The 20,757-nt window shown below is 34.3% G+C and overlaps 1 protein-coding gene across 1 annotated transcript in view; it reads right to left on the reverse strand.

The window, feature by feature from the left end:
• LOC108507303 (sodium channel protein type 3 subunit alpha) overlaps positions 1 to 20,757 on the reverse strand; it is a 73,767-nt gene that overhangs the window by 24,053 nt on the left and 28,957 nt on the right. Inside the window, exons 14-19 of the mRNA XM_017835160.1 lie at positions 17,452 to 17,799; positions 15,578 to 15,710; positions 12,902 to 13,140; positions 9,911 to 10,084; positions 8,298 to 8,654; positions 6,707 to 7,192 (exon numbers count right to left, since the gene is read on the reverse strand). Of these exons, the coding sequence (XP_017690649.1) occupies positions 6,707 to 7,192; positions 8,298 to 8,654; positions 9,911 to 10,084; positions 12,902 to 13,140; positions 15,578 to 15,710; positions 17,452 to 17,799 (1,737 nt within the window). The remainder of the gene's footprint in view (positions 1 to 6,706; positions 7,193 to 8,297; positions 8,655 to 9,910; positions 10,085 to 12,901; positions 13,141 to 15,577; positions 15,711 to 17,451; positions 17,800 to 20,757) is intronic.

A 20,757-nucleotide genomic window follows, 5' to 3' on the forward strand; every position in this document is an offset into this window, starting at 1 on the left:
TACAAATTGCCTTTAGTAATTCAGCCATGTGGTTTTATCCTTTGAATCTTGAAAGCTGCACTGTAATTGAGTGAAAAAATATAAAATAATGAAAATTGATGATTCCAAAGTGATTCTAAACTGACTTTAAGTCTCGGACGTGATGATATTTGATTTTTATATAATATTAAGAAAATTACTTAAAAATCTCTTTCATTAGAGGTTTATTTGATGTTTAGAGCATATCTTGGTTTAAAATTTAATCAGTAAAATCCAAGAATTTTCAGAATACATACCAATTTTAATTTCTTTTGGCATCTCTGGGCAATTTAGACTACAATATAATATAGGTAGATAATACTGCACTATAATCAAGGGTACAAAATTAACTACTTGGTGATCCTTTTGAAGCCAGTAAACTCTGCCTAAAGGAAACAGCTTTCAATCCTGCTATAGGACTGAAATGTCAATCTCCTCAAAATTTTGATGCCTAGTTTTACTAAGATAATTTGACCTCCTTAGTTTCATATAACTTTGGCTCCTGTGCTGTCCCTATTCCTGAAGGCTCTGCCAATTTACTCATCAATGGAGGGCATGTTTGCCTATAATGAAAAAACCCTTAGGTTAAATATATATAGAATTTTATAAAAATTATGTTGACTACTCCATAGTCTTTCTAATTTACACAAAAGTCCCCCAATTCATTTACAGACCACTATTGTGAAACACATTCCAAAAAACCACTATTTATGAAGGAGTTTAAGATTTGAGAAAAGAGGATTTGTAAAATGTTTTGCTTTGAGAGTTCTTTAAGGAGAGTTATTTGCTGTCATTTTAGCAATTATGAAACTGTTTTCTCTGCTTTCAGTTTATAAAACTCAAGATATGCACTGTCCAAATGAATCCAGTGCAGTTTGTAGCATCTTGGATATTTGCGTTACAGTGCATTGTAATTTTAAAAGTTTAACACTGTAATTTTTACACAAGTAGCTACTGCAATAATTCAAATGTTATTCAACAAGGAGCTGAAGTCATGGCAGTAATCATTTCATAAATCACTTAACACATTTCATTAAAAATTTACATTTATAAGGGCTGAATCAAAAAGGGTTGTTTTTATTTTTTAAAAACTATGCATGCTCCCTTTTTCTTTGGCTTCTTTAGCATATAACATTCCAGTACTTTTATGATCCATACTTCAAAACCTGAAGAGCATGCAGTTATTGCTAAAAACTGTATTTAAATATTCAGAAAAATCATTAGCAGAGTTAAAAAATATATGTTGGGGTTGCCAATCCCACCTGACCATGCTGTGATGTGAGTCCCGTGACTCAGCAGAGAGCAGCTGTGCATGTTTCTACTGTCTTGCAATGGATAGGGAAGGTACATAGCTGAAGAGCATGCAGGCCAGTCAAAATCCATTAAAAAGTGATTATATATATATATACATATATATGTATAACTTGCTTAGGTAACCTGTGTGAAAGTGGTGACACGTTGCTCTACCTGGTTAAAAAGCACCAGAGCTGCATTCTTGATTGCTCCAGCTTGGTTTTACCCCTGTGAGAAGTAAGAATGGTAGGTAGTGAAGTTCAAGACACAGGATCACTAGTTTTCCTCTTTTTGGAATCTCTAATTCAAACATGGCTTTAACACAATTAAAACATTATTATTAAATATTTTATTATTAGTTGGAAAAAGGGAAATACATACCACCTGAAATATTCAACAAACTTTTCTACAGAACTTGTTAGTTTATTTTAGAGAAATTAGAAATGCAGAAGCTAGAACTAGTAATCTGCACTCAGAAATTGTGATGCATAAATAAAAATAGAATGAATAAAATTAACAAAGACATGGTTAGCAGATTTGGAAACTATTTCTGTATTTATATAGTGCTTAATGCATATTAATGAGAATTTTAAGGGGGTTTGTTTGTTTCATGTTCTAGTCTTCATTTAACTAAGTGATTATCTCTTTTATTTGAAAAATATATACATACAGTAGGCAAAATACTTTGAAGCTGTATGGCTTCCCATTCTTCCTTCATCCTCTAATAATGATAGAACTTCTAGATCTCGATGAAAATAAATTTCTTCAATTTCTTTTCAGATTAAATGTGATGAATTATCATATTGTGTAGGTTTCTAGTTTAGATTTAGTATGCTATACACTTCTGACTCTATAATCTTTATCTAATTGTTTCAAAAGAGGATTGTATCGGTATCTTAGAGTGGAACATCAGTGTATCCAGAGATATGGTATAAATCATTATTCACAGCTAGTCTATAACTTAAATAGTTTGTGACTTTTGAAGATACTGTCCCAGAATTGGTCAGTTTTAGAAAAGATAATTTAGCTAGTTAGACATTTTAAACATGGTAAAGAATCATCCAACAAATTGATCAAATACTACTGGGTCTATTTTGGCTAAGAAATTTATTGAAGCCCGATGATAATGCTTAACTTTTGGGAATGCAATGACTGTGTTCTTGTCTTTTTAACTTCACCTAGGCACAAAGGCACTAGTGAAGCCAATCAGAAAACTAAACTTATTCCTTGTTTTGAAAATTTAGTAGATCAGATAGATGATGAAGGATGCTTTTAATTTTATCAAAATCATCTGCGGTGATTTCAGAAGTCAGTTGAGTAGCCTTACTTCTCCATTCTGAATTTATACTTACTGTATATATACTGTAGATAGAAAGGGTTTTGGAATTTTGAATGATAGAGGCCTATAGGTATATGCATTTCTTCAGTTGTAAAATAAGCTTTCTGTAACTGAGGAATATATTTGAAATTATTTTTCCATGTTGAAATGCAAAACTTTATTTATAAAGTTGTGAATCAGATATAATGAACAGTTGTTAAGTGGCATACAATATACAATAGTTAGGAGTCATGTTTGGTAAGATTACCATAGTGTAGTCATTTTACTGATTAGAAGCATATTTTATAATAGAAACAGTACACACAATGCTAATGTTAAAACCCACCAAATTATCCCCGTTAGTTACTTCTAATTTTCTTATTATCTTCAAAGTTAATGCTCTTGAGTATCTTATTTTCAGAACAGAAATCTGGGGGTTTTTGTGATGATTATTTCATTGGGTGTTGCACCTCTATTTTCTGATTATTATTTAAAAAACCTTCAAATATCAATGAAATGTTTGCTTCTTTCAGGTACTTTCAGCCAACTATTGCTCTAAAACAGTGGGTAATTTATAATCTAATAAATATTATTGTCCTGTTTCATCCAAAGAGAGTTCCTCAAATTTCTAGTGATCTGTATTGGAAAGATCTTTTTTAGGTCTGAAAGGTGCAGCCAGATTTCAGAATAGGTTCTGGCAGATTTGGGAAGTTATTAACTAGGAAATTAATTAGAATGTGTTTTCATGAAACGGAAAAAAAACAAAACCAAACAGGAAGAAAAAGAACTAGCCTTCCAAAAGGAACTCTGTGACTACAGTTATTTTGTACCATAGTATATCTGATAATAAAAATAGGAAATATTACAATTTGTTCCTCACTCACCCTCAATTACAATTTCTATAGTAATTACCTGCTCCTGGCATATTCCTCAGGGGCACACAGCCCCTACCCCACTTTTGGCATGACAGACTTCAAATAATCATTCTACTCTTAATGTCAGTGACAGTCAGACACCAGAAAAAAATGAATCATTTTACAGTTCCTGTGCAGATGTAGCTTCCCACAGCTCTGTTGTTAAATAAAATGTTATTATAGGGGATACTTCTTCAAAGTATTTTAAATGCTAAGCACTGCCACAGTTAAGGCAGGGAAAGTTCTGCTCCATCTCTTACCCCTCCTTTTGCAGACCAGGCCTTCTAGCAGAAATGTTGTCTCAGTGGTACACCGTGAGAGGCAAAACAAAGCAAATGATGGTGTACTGTCCTAGAGAGGTAACTTAAACACTGCAACAATGGACTCTCTATCTTCCTTAAAAGACAATCAGAAGGCAGCAAAAGATTCAACAGTACTGTTGACATGGTAGGAGAAGATTGGGAACCTTCACCAATTCCAGTCACATGCCAGAACATTTGTTCATATATTAACAAAGCCAGTGGATTTTTATACACACAATAAACCCCCCCACACTTTATCCTTTCCCTAGAAATCATCCTAAAGGAATAAGGAATCCAGAGCTGAAAGTGCAATTAATACAGCATTCACAATTTTCAGGGCACTGTCTGATTAGATACTCTTCACAATATGCACACTTGCACTGTATGAACACGTCAGAGCCAAACACTGTGTGTGAGCAGAATTTGCAGGAAGTGTTATAGCTCCAGCTTTGCAATGGTATCGATTGTAGGGAAATACTGAGGCTGCACAGAAGTGCTAAACCTATCCTAACCCCACTGAAAATTTCTCCACGATTTCTTATTATAAACACCATCTATCAGTTACTGCTGGATTTCCCACAGTCACCTGAAATTTCCACTTTCAAATTGCTTATATGGACTTTTGGATTTGATTTCTCTTCCTGAAGACATATGGATATAAGTCCATAAAAAACCCCCACAAAATCTCTTTTGATTTGTTACCATCCAGAAACTTCAGGATGGCCTTAGAAAACAAAAGCATAATGCCTGAACCAAGCAAAGATGGGGATGAACAGAGCAATTGACTTGTCAAAGTCACCTTGAAATTGGTATTCAGAACTTCTCAGCACAACAACAAGGGCTTTTACTCCTTTTTCTTGTGCACATATATCACATATTCACCTGGAAAGCAGAGGAGTTTCTGTCTTAGCATGGCATTTGGTTTTGTCCTCAGCTGTTTTGATAGAATATACAGCAGTACACTGTAAACTGAGCCATTCAATCTACCTTAAAGAAGAAATAAACAAATAATACCTATGGCACAACCAGTGACCTGCCTTATAGCACAGACCCACAAACACTGAGGCAGAGAAAGGGGTAAACACTGCCAAGGGATCACTAGCCAGGTGTGGATGGGAACTTCCCAAGTTCTTCTGCTGCTGAGGATGACATGTCATGCAACCACACATTTAGCATCTGCATAGACTATAAGCCCCTCAACTTCCTAAATGCATATTACAAACCTTTTAAAAAGTAACATATACAGAAAATTTCTAGGCTTGTAACGTCATAAAATGAAGTTACTAGCAAGGCACTTATAATTGTATTTATGAGAACTAACCACAAGGAAAGTAGTAAATGTATAGTAAAATATAATTTAAAAAAATCAGAATATATGAAAAGACATAGAAGACTTTGCTAAAAGTTCATTGGAAATGACAATCAACTTTTATTAGATCAGCTTACAAGAAAAATACTGAACTCTCAGGCTGAAACTCTGAATGGGTTTTTCTGTGATACTAATTGATCTCATAACTTACACCACTTTACACTTCCTGTATCTCTTATATTCTTAAATTGCCATGGATAAGCACTACTGCTATACTGTCTTATATATCTACATTGAAAAAATTTGTTTCATAACTGAGCAACTTAGTTGGGTGATAGAATATCTTGTTCTTCATCTTACAGCTGTTACACAGAGCAACATTCTTTGCAGCTGCAAATAAGCACACACTCTTCATGTTCCTTTATGTTCTTCAGCAAAAGACCCGTACTATGATTCAGTGGATCATGGCTATCCCCTAATTTCATGTGGTATAGTTTGATAGTGCTGAGGAATACATAATTATTTGCAAATATAGCAGCTATACAGCTATGATAAAGTCATGAATGCAGGGCTTCTTTATAGAAGAGCTTTCTTTGTGGTAAACAAACCCTTTTGTATCAATGAGTTATCAAACAACATCGCAGCTTCTAATCTAATTCAAAACAAATTTATCTATGGTTCCTGACCCCTTAAACCTCAAAGTTCCTAAATTTCTAATGGCACTGAATATAATTATATTCTGACAATGCATTTATTAGCTTGTTGTTGATCACTACTTCAACAAACAAAGTTTTCCTTGAATACCATCAGCACCTGTTCATGACCACTTCTGGTATTCGAGCCACCTAGATTTCAAAGCACATGGCATTTGGTTTTTAGATCAGCTTCTGTCAATTTGCACAATAATAATAGCATAAAGCTTTCAAGTAAGCTGTTTCCACATGCATCTGTATTACAAGATGCTCTCCAGCATAACTTGAGATACTGCTTTACCATGACATTCTTTGGTACCTGGATTACTTTAATGGTCTCTGAACCCAAAATCTATATGAATATTACTCACAAAACTTTTTAGATGATCCAGAATACATTACTGATTTGTGATGTCTCAGGGTTAATTTTTAGAACTACCCTAAGTATCAAAAAAAATATTTTTTCTCCACTTATATTTGCTTGGGTGTGTACTCTTGATTGGTCCTTAGCCTTCTACCCTTACTCTAGAAATTCTTATTGCATTGTAGGCACTACAGAAAGAATGCTTTATGAAATGTGTGCTAGTCTTAAAACCTCAAAAACTGTGAAAGAAATAATCACATTTAAAACCAAACATCTTCCAAATGTTAATAAACAAATTAGTAAAAATATAAACTCTAAGGACACTCTACTATACCATCATATAGGGTGATTTTTTTTTCTTGAATTATAATTACATAAAATTCTAAAACATAAAATATATTTACACAGGATATTACAGTTTTAAAACAATTCTATATATGTAATTAAAACATGAAAATGGGTGACAATTCACTTGTTAAGATATGAAAAATCCTACCTGTTTGCTTTCTTCCATATCAGATTCGCTGCTAAATTCTTCTGTATTTAAATTTTCAAAATCTGATTCTCCAACTGCAATGGGCACTGTCACAGTGAGGCCTGGGTTGTTTATAAATGACATATAATCATTTTCATCAATTACATATTTTTCCACACTGCTGCCTGTACCCACACCACTCGTGGTTCCATTCCCGTCTTTCAGATAATTCAGATCTTTGCTTATTTCAACAGCAGTATGATTGGAAATGCAGCTGTCTTTCTTGTTGTTTAGCTCTTCAAGCGCTTTGATTTCCTCTAAAGATTTCTGCTTTCTAACGAAGGCTTTTTGGATGAACTCCTGTATCTTTTTTTTGATATAATCTATTCCCTTCTGGATCCTTGCCACAGCAATCTGGAGATTGTTCATTTCATTATCATCATCTGTAGCAGCAAGGTTGTCTGAACTAAATGAGCTCAGCAGCAAGGCCAGAAATAGGTTCAATACCTAAAAGATGAGAGAATACAGAGGTATAGTAAATATATACATATAAGAAATGTTGGACTTGGCAATGCTAGGTTAACAGTTGTACTTGATGATCTCAAAAGCCTTTTCCAATTTAAACGATTCCATGGTTCTAAAAAAATTAGTAGAGCAGGTTGCTGATCATAAATAACTTTCTGGGGCTCTGCACATTTCTGTTGACAGTGTCAAGACTGCAAGGTCATGGAAAAGACTGGGATACAAACATTTTGAACTCTATTTTATAAAAATTTAAATCATGTTAAAATATGTCACTAAAGAAACAGAATTATGACAGATAATGAATTATAGGTTTTAAGCATATCAGAATGAACCACAAAGTTTAACAATAAAAGAAACTTAAAGTGTAAATAATGCATTCTATTTATAACATTGATTTCTATTTATAACATTGATTTCTATTTATAACATTGATTCTATTTATAACACCAATTCAATATTTATCAATTGAAATTTTACATTTTAACTTGTCAGCTTGATTTAAAATTTTTCTATAAAGGTTTCTTGTACAATTTTGAGTTAGAAGATTTTAAGCACGTTTTTAGGCTGGATGGCCAATCACTCTGTGTTTAGTTTTTTGGGTTTTACACCTAAAAAGCCCCAAAGTTCAGTACTTAAATTCAAGATATTCTAAACAAGACCAGATACAATATACATTATTTTTATTAAGTCAGAAGTACAAGTGCTGGAGTTAGCTGCAATGAGAGTACTTCTGAAGAAGCAGCTTTCCAGAAGCTTGTGCAGCATAAGCTGTATTATTTCAAGAGCAGTGAGAAAGACATTTGAATTTAAACGGCACCTCTAAATTAGCTGCAGCACTCCCATGATAAGGTGTTTGATTTGACATTTTGGTGTACTTCTAAATTCCTCTACCCATTGTAAGAGTACTTCAGTGTATAAAAATGAGTGAAAAAAGGAGAAGGGAAATATTGTATGTTTTCACCCCAAATTAGTACATTCAGATTAATTTTTTAATTCTAAACAGAAGTATGACAAACATTTTCATTCCATAGCTCTAAGTCCTGTACATTTGCATTAGAGTTCATGCTCGAAAATGTTCATCACGTACCACTAGGTTACCAATCACCATGACCAGCATGAAAACAATAAGGCACATGGTTTGGCCAGCAACCTCCATGCAGTCCCACATCGTTTCTATCCATTCTCCACACAGCACTCGGAATACAATCAGGAAAGAGTGGAAGAAGTCATGCATGTGCCAGCGTGGAAGTTCACAATTATCAGAGATCTTGCAGACACATTCCTTGTAGCTTTTCCCAAAGAGCTGCATCCCAACCACAGCAAAAATGAACACAATGATGGCCAGCACCAGGGTCAGATTGCCCAGAGCCCCCACCGAATTGCCAATAATCTTAATTAGCATATTTAGAGTTGGCCAAGATTTTGCCAATTTGAAAACTCGAAGCTGCAAAACAAAAATGCAGAGGAATCATTAGTGTTAGTTATGAAATAGAAGCTAGGATCAAGTTGTTTAGCAGAGGGTATCAATTTCTGTAGATTAATTTGTTCTTCAGTAGGAACATACTATTATTTTAATGGAAAGCAGCGAACATGAAGTATTTGTCAAAAATGCATTGTTCAGCATTTCTTTTGAGTGATGCACATAGTAAAAAAATCTAAATTTGTGTTTGTATGACATTTTATTTTAATATTTTTAAACATCTACTTAGAGATGATTGATGAACAATTCTTCAAGACATTTTAGAATTTCATACTCTTTTCATCACCTTCACCAAACCCTTTTTGCTGGTTTGGTTGCACATTTTCCTCAGCACTGCATTAAGCTTTTCATGCTTAGTTAGAGGACAATTTTTTAAGCAAAAAGTTGATGCTGATATTGTGATGTGCATTCAAATCATAAACACTAATTTAAAAACAATATTCATGACCCAAACTATGTTATGTGAAGCTGGTTACCATTGCAAGTAGTGCTAATAAAGTAAGTCACTGCTTCCTATTCTATATATTAGGAGATAACCTAGATTTCCAAGTCATGTGATAACTACTGGTTATAAGGACTTTCAAATCATGAATCCTTTGCCTCTAGAAAACATCTATAAATTAGTGTACAATACTAATTGATATTAAAAATAATTTTTTAGTAGAAACTCAATAATATTTAAACATAAATGTTATCATAATCAGCTTTTTGACTCTTTGTTATATACAATGGAGTTACCAGAAGTTTTTTGTTGCTGCCCATTGAAATAAATGTGTAGAGAGGGTCTGCTTAGGATCTTTACAAGTAACACAAAGCAATGTTCACAATATAAAGACAAAAAATGTCATGATACTTTATGCTGGTGACAATATGTATGTTTTTACAGATATTTAGCTCTAATGATTCTTAATGAAATCAGTGTAATGAAAATGTACAAAATTTTTAAAAGATAGCAGTTAGGGTGGCAAAGGATATCTGTAGGATAGAAGATCAATAGAATAATTTTGATACCAAAAGATATTGAAGGATATCAGTCGACAAACACCTTATCAAACATGGCTTGCAAATTAGGCATATAGGAAAAATAATGACAGCTACTAAAGTTTACAATATATATTTAAATATAATTAAATATTTTAATTGTTACAGGCACCAGTGATTTTTTTTATTATTTTGAGTGAGATGATTGCATGCAAATATTTAATTGTCAAGGTATTTACCAATCTGAACGACCGAAGAACAGATAATCCTTCAACATTTGCCAGACCAAGCTCCATTAAACTAAGGCTAACGATAATACCATCAAAAATATTCCAGCCTTCTTGGAAATAATAATAAGGGTCCATGGCAATTATCTTTAGTACCATTTCTGCTGTGAATATTCCAGTGAATACCTAAAACAAAATGTAATTAATTAATTGAGTTGTTAGGAGAAATTTATATACCTGAGTAAATTGCTTTATGCAACTCGCATTCTCATACCTGTTACTATAAAGAACAGCTGATTGCTATCTCTAAATGGCATTTAAGTATTTCTAAACACTGAATCAGGACACATATAGTAGGACAGAGGTTTGATAAACATACAAAAAGCTATTGACCAGCCGGCAGCTCAGCTCCAGCTCAGATTTGACTGTGCGTGCTGGACCATCCATGCAGCAAATGATGTGATGTGATCTGGTGTTTTCAGTCCCGTTTTAAGAGGATAGTTCCAGTAAAGTAAAAGGAGGTTTGACAGCAATTTTTTTCCTAGCTCACAGTCTAAATAGAAGCATTAGAAGATACTCTCTAATGTCTGACTCTCTAAGGACAGACTCTCTAAGGTCTGTCTTGTAGGAGAGAGTTGAGGAGTTTGGGTGGAATGGACAGGGGAATTTGGAGTTTCTTGTACTGGGCTTTTTGTAAGGATATAGAGGTTTCACACACAGCTACCATGCTGTGTGACAGCTACTTCCTTTTGTGAAAAAGAACTTCAGGATAATAATGTTATTTGAAATATCTGGAAGTGCTGAATGTGAAATTATCAATGCTTCTTAGTGTTTTAAGTCCAGAACGTAACTCAACAATCTTGCAATGAGTAGTGATCAGTAGTTCATGCAGCATAATAAAGACGTTTTGGAGCATGATGTAAAACCATAAAAACATATGAATATTTTGTACAACAATCAAAAGATATCCTATATCAAGTCTACTAACGTACACCAATGTACTCTGCTATTGCCCTGCGAGAGTTCTTTACCTGGCTTGTTCTCAGTCCTACTACAAAGTTTTATGGTAGCAAAGCTAACTTTTTACAGCACTATATAACTACACTCATAATTACCTATTAGTTTAAGAGGATTAGGAGGTGGATATAATGCTGCAGAAACATTCACCATTGTCCAAGAGTAAATTTTAAAGTGTATACTTTTAACAAACTAGAGCTATAGCCAGAAACATTATACTATTAAATTGATGTATAAGAGATGTTTCTGTATTATCAGAAGAATGTAACAGGTATTGCTCTATGTGGTAAAAAGAACACAACAAAGAAAATTATTCTTGACAAAACTCTCATATTTGTCAAAATAATTGAAAAAAAAAAGCCATGAAAAACATTTCATTTCAAGATATTTCCTATTCCACCCACAAACTACTTTTTCTTCAGCATAACCACATCCTTAAATACAGAAATACACTTTAACAGAAGTAAACGCAAGTTTTCTTATCATTAGGAATTTGAATACTGAATGAATTTTAGTATTATGGAAAATTAATCATTGCATTTTAGAACTACTTCTTCAGTCAGATTTGTCTTATTTAATTTATTGTCAAACACACTGTGATGTCACAAGCAAAGAGTAAATTAACATAATTTGAATGGAAAGCACAAAATTAAGGTTAATAGATTAATATAGCAAGGAATGGAGAATTTAATTGAAACCAGCAGGAACAGTATTCAGTGCACATATATAGTCCTAATTAAAGATACCAAATTGTTACAAAGGTAGTTAAAAATATGCTAGCTTAGAGTAAAAAAAAAAAAATATGAGATGGGAAAAAGCAGAAGACCTTGTAAACATAAATAATTGGAAAGAAACAATTTTACCAATATGACAGACCAACATTTTAAACTACAATATTCTGTAATCTGTCATGAACATAAGAATATGGTGCAGTTAGATCTTCATCCAGGAGAAAGGAAACTGTAGTGCACACAAGAACACACAGGTATTAAGTTCAATTTTAGTTCTATTTTTAAAAAACATCATAGAAGGATGTATTGCTATGAGGAAAATGTTTAGACTTTAAAACATTCTCTGACTGAGATATCTATTAGTGTTCCATTTAAACATTAGCTGGCTTTTCAAAACTAATCTTTTTGAGTGATTAGTTCAGAACACTTGGTTGGTTTTGATTTTCAGGACTGCATGCTGTTTGAGTCAATCCAGACCTCTCCTATGTAAACTACTGGTAGTTACATGAGCTGACAAAAACTTAAAATGTATGAATCTGCCTCTGAAATAAACACTTGCAAGGTTCAACCCTCTGCTTCCTCAGCACTAGAAGCAAATGGAGAGAAACAGATAAGAACATGTAAGTGTTATGTTACATTCAGGTATCTGCTGAGAAAAGGAATTACATGTAACCCTAAATCTCTGGATCAGGTTAAAAATGGGAAAGTCATCACCAATAAACTCAGAGATAAAACATGCCTTTTTTTTAGAGATTGAATAGTAATCTTCTCATTTATTAAGTATTTTTAGTTACCTAAAGTGGCAAGGACTTACTGGTAACAAGAAATATGCCTTTTTTTTGGAAAAGTATTTTCACCGTAGTGTGACAAAAAAATTCTAAGAGAAATTCTGACATCTGAATATTTAATTTTGTACAGAAGAAAAATATTTTCCGTTATGGAATATCAGTACCATAATAAAAATTACATAATCTACCTTAACATTTTAAAGAAAAAACCCAAGGTAGACATCAAGAAATGTGGCATTCCAGTGAAGACTGCACTTCCATACATATTCAGTTATTTCATTATAGTAGTTACAAAATAGATTCTTGAAGGTTAAAGGCCAGGAAAAATTGCTTTACCTGTGAAAATCATATATATAATTTCTAAACCGATTATAAAAAAAATCGTAGAGTAAATTTAAAAGGAATTTATACATTTCTTCTTTTAGAAAAGGGTATTTACACCAAGTAGTGCGTGACAAACCACTTACCAGGTTCCCCACAGAAAGGACACTGCTAAACTGTTCTGTCATTGGGTAATGTTCCATGGCCATAAACAAGGTGTTTAAAACAATGCAAATAGTTATAGCAAGATCAACAAATGGATCCATCACAACTAAATTGACGATGTGCTTTACTTTTAACCATGGACTCCAACAATCCCAGATCAAGAAAGTATTTGCAAATCTGTACCAGCACGGTGGGCATTTCTGTCTGGATTCTTCAAGCTCTGAAAGAAAATAGAAAAAATGAATATTCCAATTGTATCCTCTGGAAGTTCTTGTTTAAAATATGGAAAAAGATTGTATCATTCAAATAAACAGCTCTTACTAACATAGTTTTTCTCTCACTTATGTTTAGCCACCTAAAAGTAAGGCACCTAATTTATTTAAGGTGCTCTGCAATCAGTGGACAGTGAAGTACATTCACTAAAGGGTGAATCATCTCAATATCTGCCTAAAGAGAGAAATGTGTTTGTCTTTCCCATGACAGTAGGGAGAATCTAGACATTTAGTTTAGGTTACTTGACTTGCTTACAGCAGATATCTTAATTTTGGATATTAAAAGTTAACATGACTCACTCATCAGAGAGCTGATGTATATAATTAGTATAAGCTTCATAAAAGATTAACATTTTTGTGTTACGTGTATGAGGACATATTTTGATTTCAGATACTAAAAGTGTTACATTTGCTACTACACTGAACCACTACAATATCAGAGAAATGATTTGGTTTGCATATCTATCATTTCTTATTTGAATCAATATTTTTAATATACTGAATGCCTATTTTCTTATTTTAATTAGTATTAGCAGAACAACTCTGTTGAGCAACTGCAGAACAACTGCTTTCAATTAGAATCTTTTGATTTCCATTTCATTGTCAATATTTTCAAAGTTACAGAAGAATATTAACTTCTACTGAGTTAATAATAGCAAGGATGAATATCTAATATGATGGGATGTTTGAGGACAGCCCAGAAGGAAGTTTGAAATACTTATACTAAAATACTAAGTGAGAAATACTTATACTAAAAATATGTAAAATATGGACACAAGTTTTGATAAAATTTCTACATAGTGGCATCAACCCAATTCTGAAATTTCCCATTTTTCAGGCATTCCTTAGAACACAGAGAGATCTCTATTATCATGACACTTATGGGTGATTTTGCTAAAATAGCAAGCATGCTGTTTTACAGATTTCCTAATAAGGACTTAGGGCAAAAATCTACATTTTGAGGACCAGTAGATTGAATTTTTGCCTCTAATATTGTTGTATATGGGTGAATTACTGGAATTTCAAAGGTCTGTTGTCAGCTTCCAAACTGATAGAAACAAACAAGTTCTAACAGAAAAGGGTATCATAAGTAGCAAAAGACTTCTACAGTCTTTATAAACCATAACAAACACAGTGCTTCTGAAGGAATATATGGATCAGGTGGAATAATCACATTTCAGAACATCTAACTCAGAGTGCTAAAAGTAAGGATACGACTGGGCTTGGACAAAAGAGGCCACTCATACTGGACACTGAGTTGACGCAGGAAACTCCATTGCTGCACTTGGCAACTTCTGAAGTAGTGGAAACCAGATGTGGTAAGGAGGTCACTACTGGGACAACTTAGTTTATGTTGACATGTTTTTCTGGTCAGGAGGATGGAAGGACAAACTATTTATCTGGAGGAAGAGTGCAGCACCCTCTAAGGACACATCCTGCTTACAGAGAGGAGAACCAAGAATTGCACACTGAGAATTAAGAGGTCCCAACAGCTCAAAATTGCTGTAAAGGCGATATAAACCTTATATTTCTGACTACATTTAGTTTGGGATTTATCTGAGAGCAAAGGGCTTCAGAACTCACTTAAAAATTAAATTTTGATACTGGCTTAATTACACTATAAAGTTTCTTGGTAATTTTCTGTCCATTTAGAGCATGGGTTGAAGCACATCTGCAGGGTTGGTCTGACTATAATAACTGCCACACTTTGCCAGTATCCGGTTGGTAGATCCTTTAAGCTTATAAAATACTTTAAAGGCATATGTGTGAAAAGTGAACATACTCAGTTTCCATTAAATAAGAAAAAAAATCCCAACATTGTATGATTTTTAATATAGCAAGTATAATATTTTTTTATCTTTGATGGCTAAGAAAGTTTAAGAAATGCTTAAGAAAGACACTGTGTGCCTTGGCATGAGTTGATTACAGCTGATCTTTTTTTCTTTAAAACTATATTTCTCATTCTAATTTCCTATTGCCTATCCTTGGATTTAAGTTTTAAGGGAAATGACTCTTCTAGCACGTCACTGCCTTTATCATGGCAATTCCAGTCTACCTTAATTGACTTTTCTTGTAGATGTCTAATGGGAAGAAAATCCCTGTATACTCTGTTTGAGTCTGTAGCAATCCCCTAGCTATGATTATTTTATCTCTGTTAGTCCACTCAGTAGAGTAATATTTTGGAAGGTGTCATGAAAAATAAATGGCTAAGCATTTAGAATGCGTAAATTATCTTGGAAATGCTCAAAAGCTTTTGCATCTGATGTACAGAGATTTCACATGTCCAGTTTTACATTTACAAAGGAAATTATTTAAATAATCTTTCTGTACATGTAGTTAGCAGAAATTCAATGAACTGCCTGTCAGATAAAATGCATCAAGTACCTTCCATTGTATTTGTAAGTATGCTGGCTATGCTCATTGCTCTTTGTCTTGCAGCAGACTCTTCCAGCATTTCCATGGAAATTTGATAAGAACTCAGTCTTCTTTTCCTTATTTCTGTTTCTGTAGTGGTGCCCTGTAAATGAAATACTGAGGAATTAGATCATCCTTTTCAACAGCCAATTAACAATTGTAGTGAAAATCAAAATCAGCTTTGTGCAACATACTAAGCTTTTCTTACACACTGAAGGTTTCTGTTCCTGTAGAGATTTCTTTCTTCTTCATTGAGGAACTCACTACTTTGTACATTGCTGTAAATAATCAACTGGAAGACCCAATATCAATGCAATGTGGGACCAGAGGTAGTTGACATTTAAATGACTGGCTGAACAAAATTTTTGCTAGATATCTTTTGATTATTATTATTATTTCAAAAAAAATGCTCAAAATTGAAACCTGACACCTTAATTTCCCACAGATAGTAATGTTAAATAATGAAAGGGTGAGTACAGAGAAAAGTGAACTTTTATTTAAGAAAGTAACCTGGATGCAAGAAACATGAATATAATTTTAGAAATTAAGTATATCTAGAATACCACTTACTGTATTCCTAACCTGATAAGTGTGGTTGGAAAATTTTATAGAAGAAAAACCCCGCATCTTATTTAATATTTCTTCTACCTAATTCTCACCCACCACAATGCTCATACAGAGTTTGTGATAAATTCTTGCAATGAATTTGCAAGTCCCCTTCGTTTTGTATGGCTTCTAATTATCTTTTCAAAGCAATAATGCTCAACTCTGATTTAAATGTGACTAACGTGTCACTACTGTGCATCATGTAGGTGTCCTTACAGTTGCTTTGCTTTTCTTCTAGACTGTTACCTAGGGATCTAAGCATAGGAGTGGGATTAAAAAGCTCCTAAATCTTGGTTCCTGCTTTACCACTGATTCTGTGATTCAGAGAAATAACTTACACTTTTTCACATTATTCTGTCCCCATTCATGAAAAGGAGAAAAAAAACTTGGAGAACTCATAAGGGATTTTAAAGTTATCTTAGTGTGAAGGTGAAACATCACCTTTGAGCATTCACTAGTACTACTTCTTTAGAGAAGACTCCTGAGTTGAATTACTCATTTCAAGTGAATGTATTTCTGAAACAGAACTATATATGCATAATCACTGAGGTAATATGATGAAAAAAAAAAGACAAAAGGGTAATAGAAGTACTGAAAACTCAATACTTATTTATAATGCAAATATTTTGCAGCTTAGATAACAACCTATTTTAGACATCACAATACCATACTGAATCCATAGTAAAATACTATATATGAAAAGGCTTGTCTTTTTGAAAGTTTGAAAGAACATCTTAGCTTACAGAAGTCTGAAACTGAGTCTGCAATGTAATGTAATTGCAAAGGTACACAGGAATTTATGTATTTTTCACATGAAAGTTATGAGAAAAAATTCCTCAAGATAAACTCAGTAAGGTGTATTTCTATTAACTATAATGACAGTAGCAACTGCATTCTGCTTAATTTTACAAATGTTTTCCTGTACATCTTTCCAAGCCATAGCCTTAGTTATATATAGAATCTCTACCTTTGTTGAAGTGAAACTTTATACAAATTGTCAAATTCGTTTTTTCTTTCTACGTGTAGATCTCTTGCTGAAAGCAAGGAGAATATACTACTTTACTGAGGCTCAGAAATAGGAGGCTGAGGACTTATTTTCCTTTATGTTCTGTTATTTAGAAACTATTCCAAATTATTTCACATTGCTCTAAGAAATATAAGGAATGTAGAGTTAAGGAGTAAGACAAAATTCTGTGCCTGAACCAAACTGTAATAATTACTGGTTTACTTATAATTACCTCTGGTATGAGCTGACCAGTGGGTGAAGTTAAAGTTGAAGGTCCTCCAACCAAGGAGACTACTCCATTGCAATCCACAGTGCTGTGCATCTTCCCATTTACTGGAAGGGCTGGTATCATTCTAGATGACACACTTGCCTGACTAACGTTACTGTTGCGCCGTTCTCCATGTCGATTTGGAACAAAGAGAGAATCTCTTCTGCTCTCATTGTCTTCAAGAGTGCTGTGCTCATCATCAGCAAAGTCATTTTCAGATCCTACATCCTTTGCATGACCTCTGAAACTGAAAATGCTCGTTTTGCTGTTGCGCCTTGGTGAGAACAGAGAACCACGAATGCTTAACAAAGACTGTAAAAGATTTAAAACAAACCAAACAAAACAGCATTAGAACTGAAGTTGTAAGTTCTTGGCTTTTCAAAGAATAGTTACAGTGCTGGAGGAAGGAGAGTAAATTTTTTTCCATAGTATAAGTGTGTCCATTAGGTGAACGTGCTCATCGGGGACCTGAAGTAGAGGGGCATTTACCATAACATAGCAGGACTGAGGAAAAGTTGTGCAGAAGATATAAGTAAGGTTGAACAGTTTTGAGTGAAGAAGGTGCTCTAAACTGGTATGGACCCATGACTGTGCTGGAGGCAGTTTTCAACAGCACTATTAAGGATTTGCAGATATTTGTTTTTTACTCCCTGGATTCCTAGGGATAACAACTAATAATGCTCACTCATCACTGAAGTGATCTTCAGTTTGGCATTAAATTTAGTCTAAACTGATGTAAAGAACTTGACTGACCTCTTCACAATAGGCTCAGTAGTGTGGGAACAGCAGTTCTTCTCCCTTACTACATATTTTATTAACAGCCTTCATGAATAAATAAAATGAGTACTAATTGTGGAGAAAAGAAACCTTGTATTCAGCTTTCTTCAATTCTGCATTGAATGCAAATTCTGCATTCAATTCTACAAATTTTCACATCTTGGTACACCAAAAACCCGGTTTGAGATGATTCTCAATTTTTCACTAGTTTTGCAGGTGGAAAATGCTCATACGTAATAGCAGTGGGTTTTATCCCAGGATAATTAAAGTGAAAGTGAAAATGGCCCTGAAGTGTAAAAACCTATGTTAATACTGTGAAAAGCAAACATGGAATATATAGATATATCAATCCATATGTATCTCTGTATATGCATAGTTAGATGTATAAATTCACACATAATATGTGTGCTGAACTAGTAGCACTGTCTGTTATAAGGACTGACAGGTGTTTACCATTATGAGATATATTTTTTCTCCTCTTACAGCTATACTAAATTTTAATATTTAGGATGAAATTTTCTATGCTGGCTGTCAGCCTCAGGCTGAGTTACTTGAAGAATATCAGCCAAATGGTTTTGCTAACCCACTTATGTAAACTTGGCTGGAGAAAAAGTGCTGTTTTGCTTATACTGAAAGATAATTTTATCCAAAAGAAAGCTCTAGCTTCTACAGAGTATGACATTGAATTTTGACAAAGCAGTGAACTAATTACTACACCCTTTTTACATTTCTTTGTAAATGTATCTGGCCAACCTACAGTCCTTCAAAAAAACATGTGCCCACTAGGGTTTCGTATGACTACCAGTGATACCCTTATTCTTTTAGAGAATGTTCCCATGGCTGCTAGGTTTTATTTGCAGGCCAATCTTTCCAGTATGTGTTACCATGTTCTGAGCACAGCTAATTGCATCAGCCCCCTCAGGGATATGGGAGGAGTGATGCCTGCTGTGCAAGTCTCTGCTGCATTGAGACAAAAGATATAAGCTGAAATGGCTATAATTTTAACACATGTAGAGGCAGAAATATATGTATCTACATGCTCTTGGAAAGTAAGGTCGGAAAGGAAGGCTTGACTTTTCTGGCAGGCTGCATCATTCATTTGGAAGTGGAGTATTGCGTCAAAGGACAAAAACTCTCACAGGGGCCAACTGAGCAGATTATCTCCTCTTACCATTCTGCCTCATTGTTTCATGCTCTGGACCCTGTCTCACCAGTGAGATACTGCATAGCTAACAAGACAAATGAGCTCTTCCTTTACTAATTCTACTGTTTGCAATTCTTTCATTCTTGTGGCACCTCAGTTTTAGTTATATGCTGGCAACTTTTGCCCCAAAGCATTGTTACAACTGCAAAAACAATCATCAAGAGCGTCTTTAATTAATAAACAATCCTCAACATGGGTGATACAGGTAGGTCAATGTTATCTCAGACCACACATTATCATTTTGAAGAGATGCATTTTGAGTGATTTTTTCTACAAATGCCATAACTGTGTGCAGCCTTGAAATAAGCAAAGGTATCTCAGAATCACAAAATCATTTAGGTTGGAAAAGACCTCCAAGATCATCAAGTCCAACCTTTGACCGATCACTACCTTATCAACTAGACCATGGCACTAAGTGCCACATACAGTCATTTCTTGAACACCTCAAGGGATGGTGACTCCACCATCTTCCTGGGCAGTCCATTCCAATATCTAACAATCCTTTCTATGAAGAAATTCAACCTGATGTCCCACCTGAATCTCCCCTGGCACAGCTTGAAGCTATGTCCTCTTGTCCCGTTGCTGGTTGCCTGGGAGAAGAGGCTGACCTCCACCTGGCTACAACCTCCTTTCAGTGAGTTGTAGAGAGTGATGAGGTCTCCCCTGAGCCTCCTTTTCTCCAGAGTAAATAACCCCACCTCCCTCAGCCTCTCCCCATATGATTCACTCTCTAGACCTTCACCAGCTCCATTGCCTTTCTCTGGACATATTCCAGCACCTCCATGTCTGCCTTGAAGAGAGGGGCCCAGAAGTGGACACACAAGGTGCAGCCTCACCAGTACCAAGTACAGAGGAGTATCCTTAAGTGGTAGAAGAGATCCTTTGATTTATGGGAGTAGAGCTTTGAAGTTTGGACTAAATGATTTCCAGAGGTCCTTCATAAACTACTTTTTTTCTACGATTGCAATGATTCTCCATAATGTATAATGAATTTCTAATGATAAAGAATGGTTTGACTAAATTCTTATAAATACGAGCCCTAACAATCCTTATGTAGTTCATCTTTAATGTGGAGTACTAGCACTACTTCTCTCATTATCAATCTGTTAAAGAAGCTAATTAAGGAAAATAATAGAAACTAATGGTTATGTGGGATTTCCTATGCAGGGTATTTTGATGTTGTAGTCTGCAAAAAAGCCCACATATCTATATACTTTTGAAATGGATGCAGAACAGAGAACCTATGGTTGATTAATGCAAATATACGAATACTAATCAAAGAGTCTTTG

This window comes from Lepidothrix coronata, unplaced genomic scaffold, assembly GCF_001604755.1.
Source record: "Lepidothrix coronata isolate B3197 unplaced genomic scaffold, Lepidothrix_coronata-1.0 Scaffold250, whole genome shotgun sequence".
Lineage (NCBI taxonomy): Eukaryota > Metazoa > Chordata > Aves > Passeriformes > Pipridae > Lepidothrix > Lepidothrix coronata.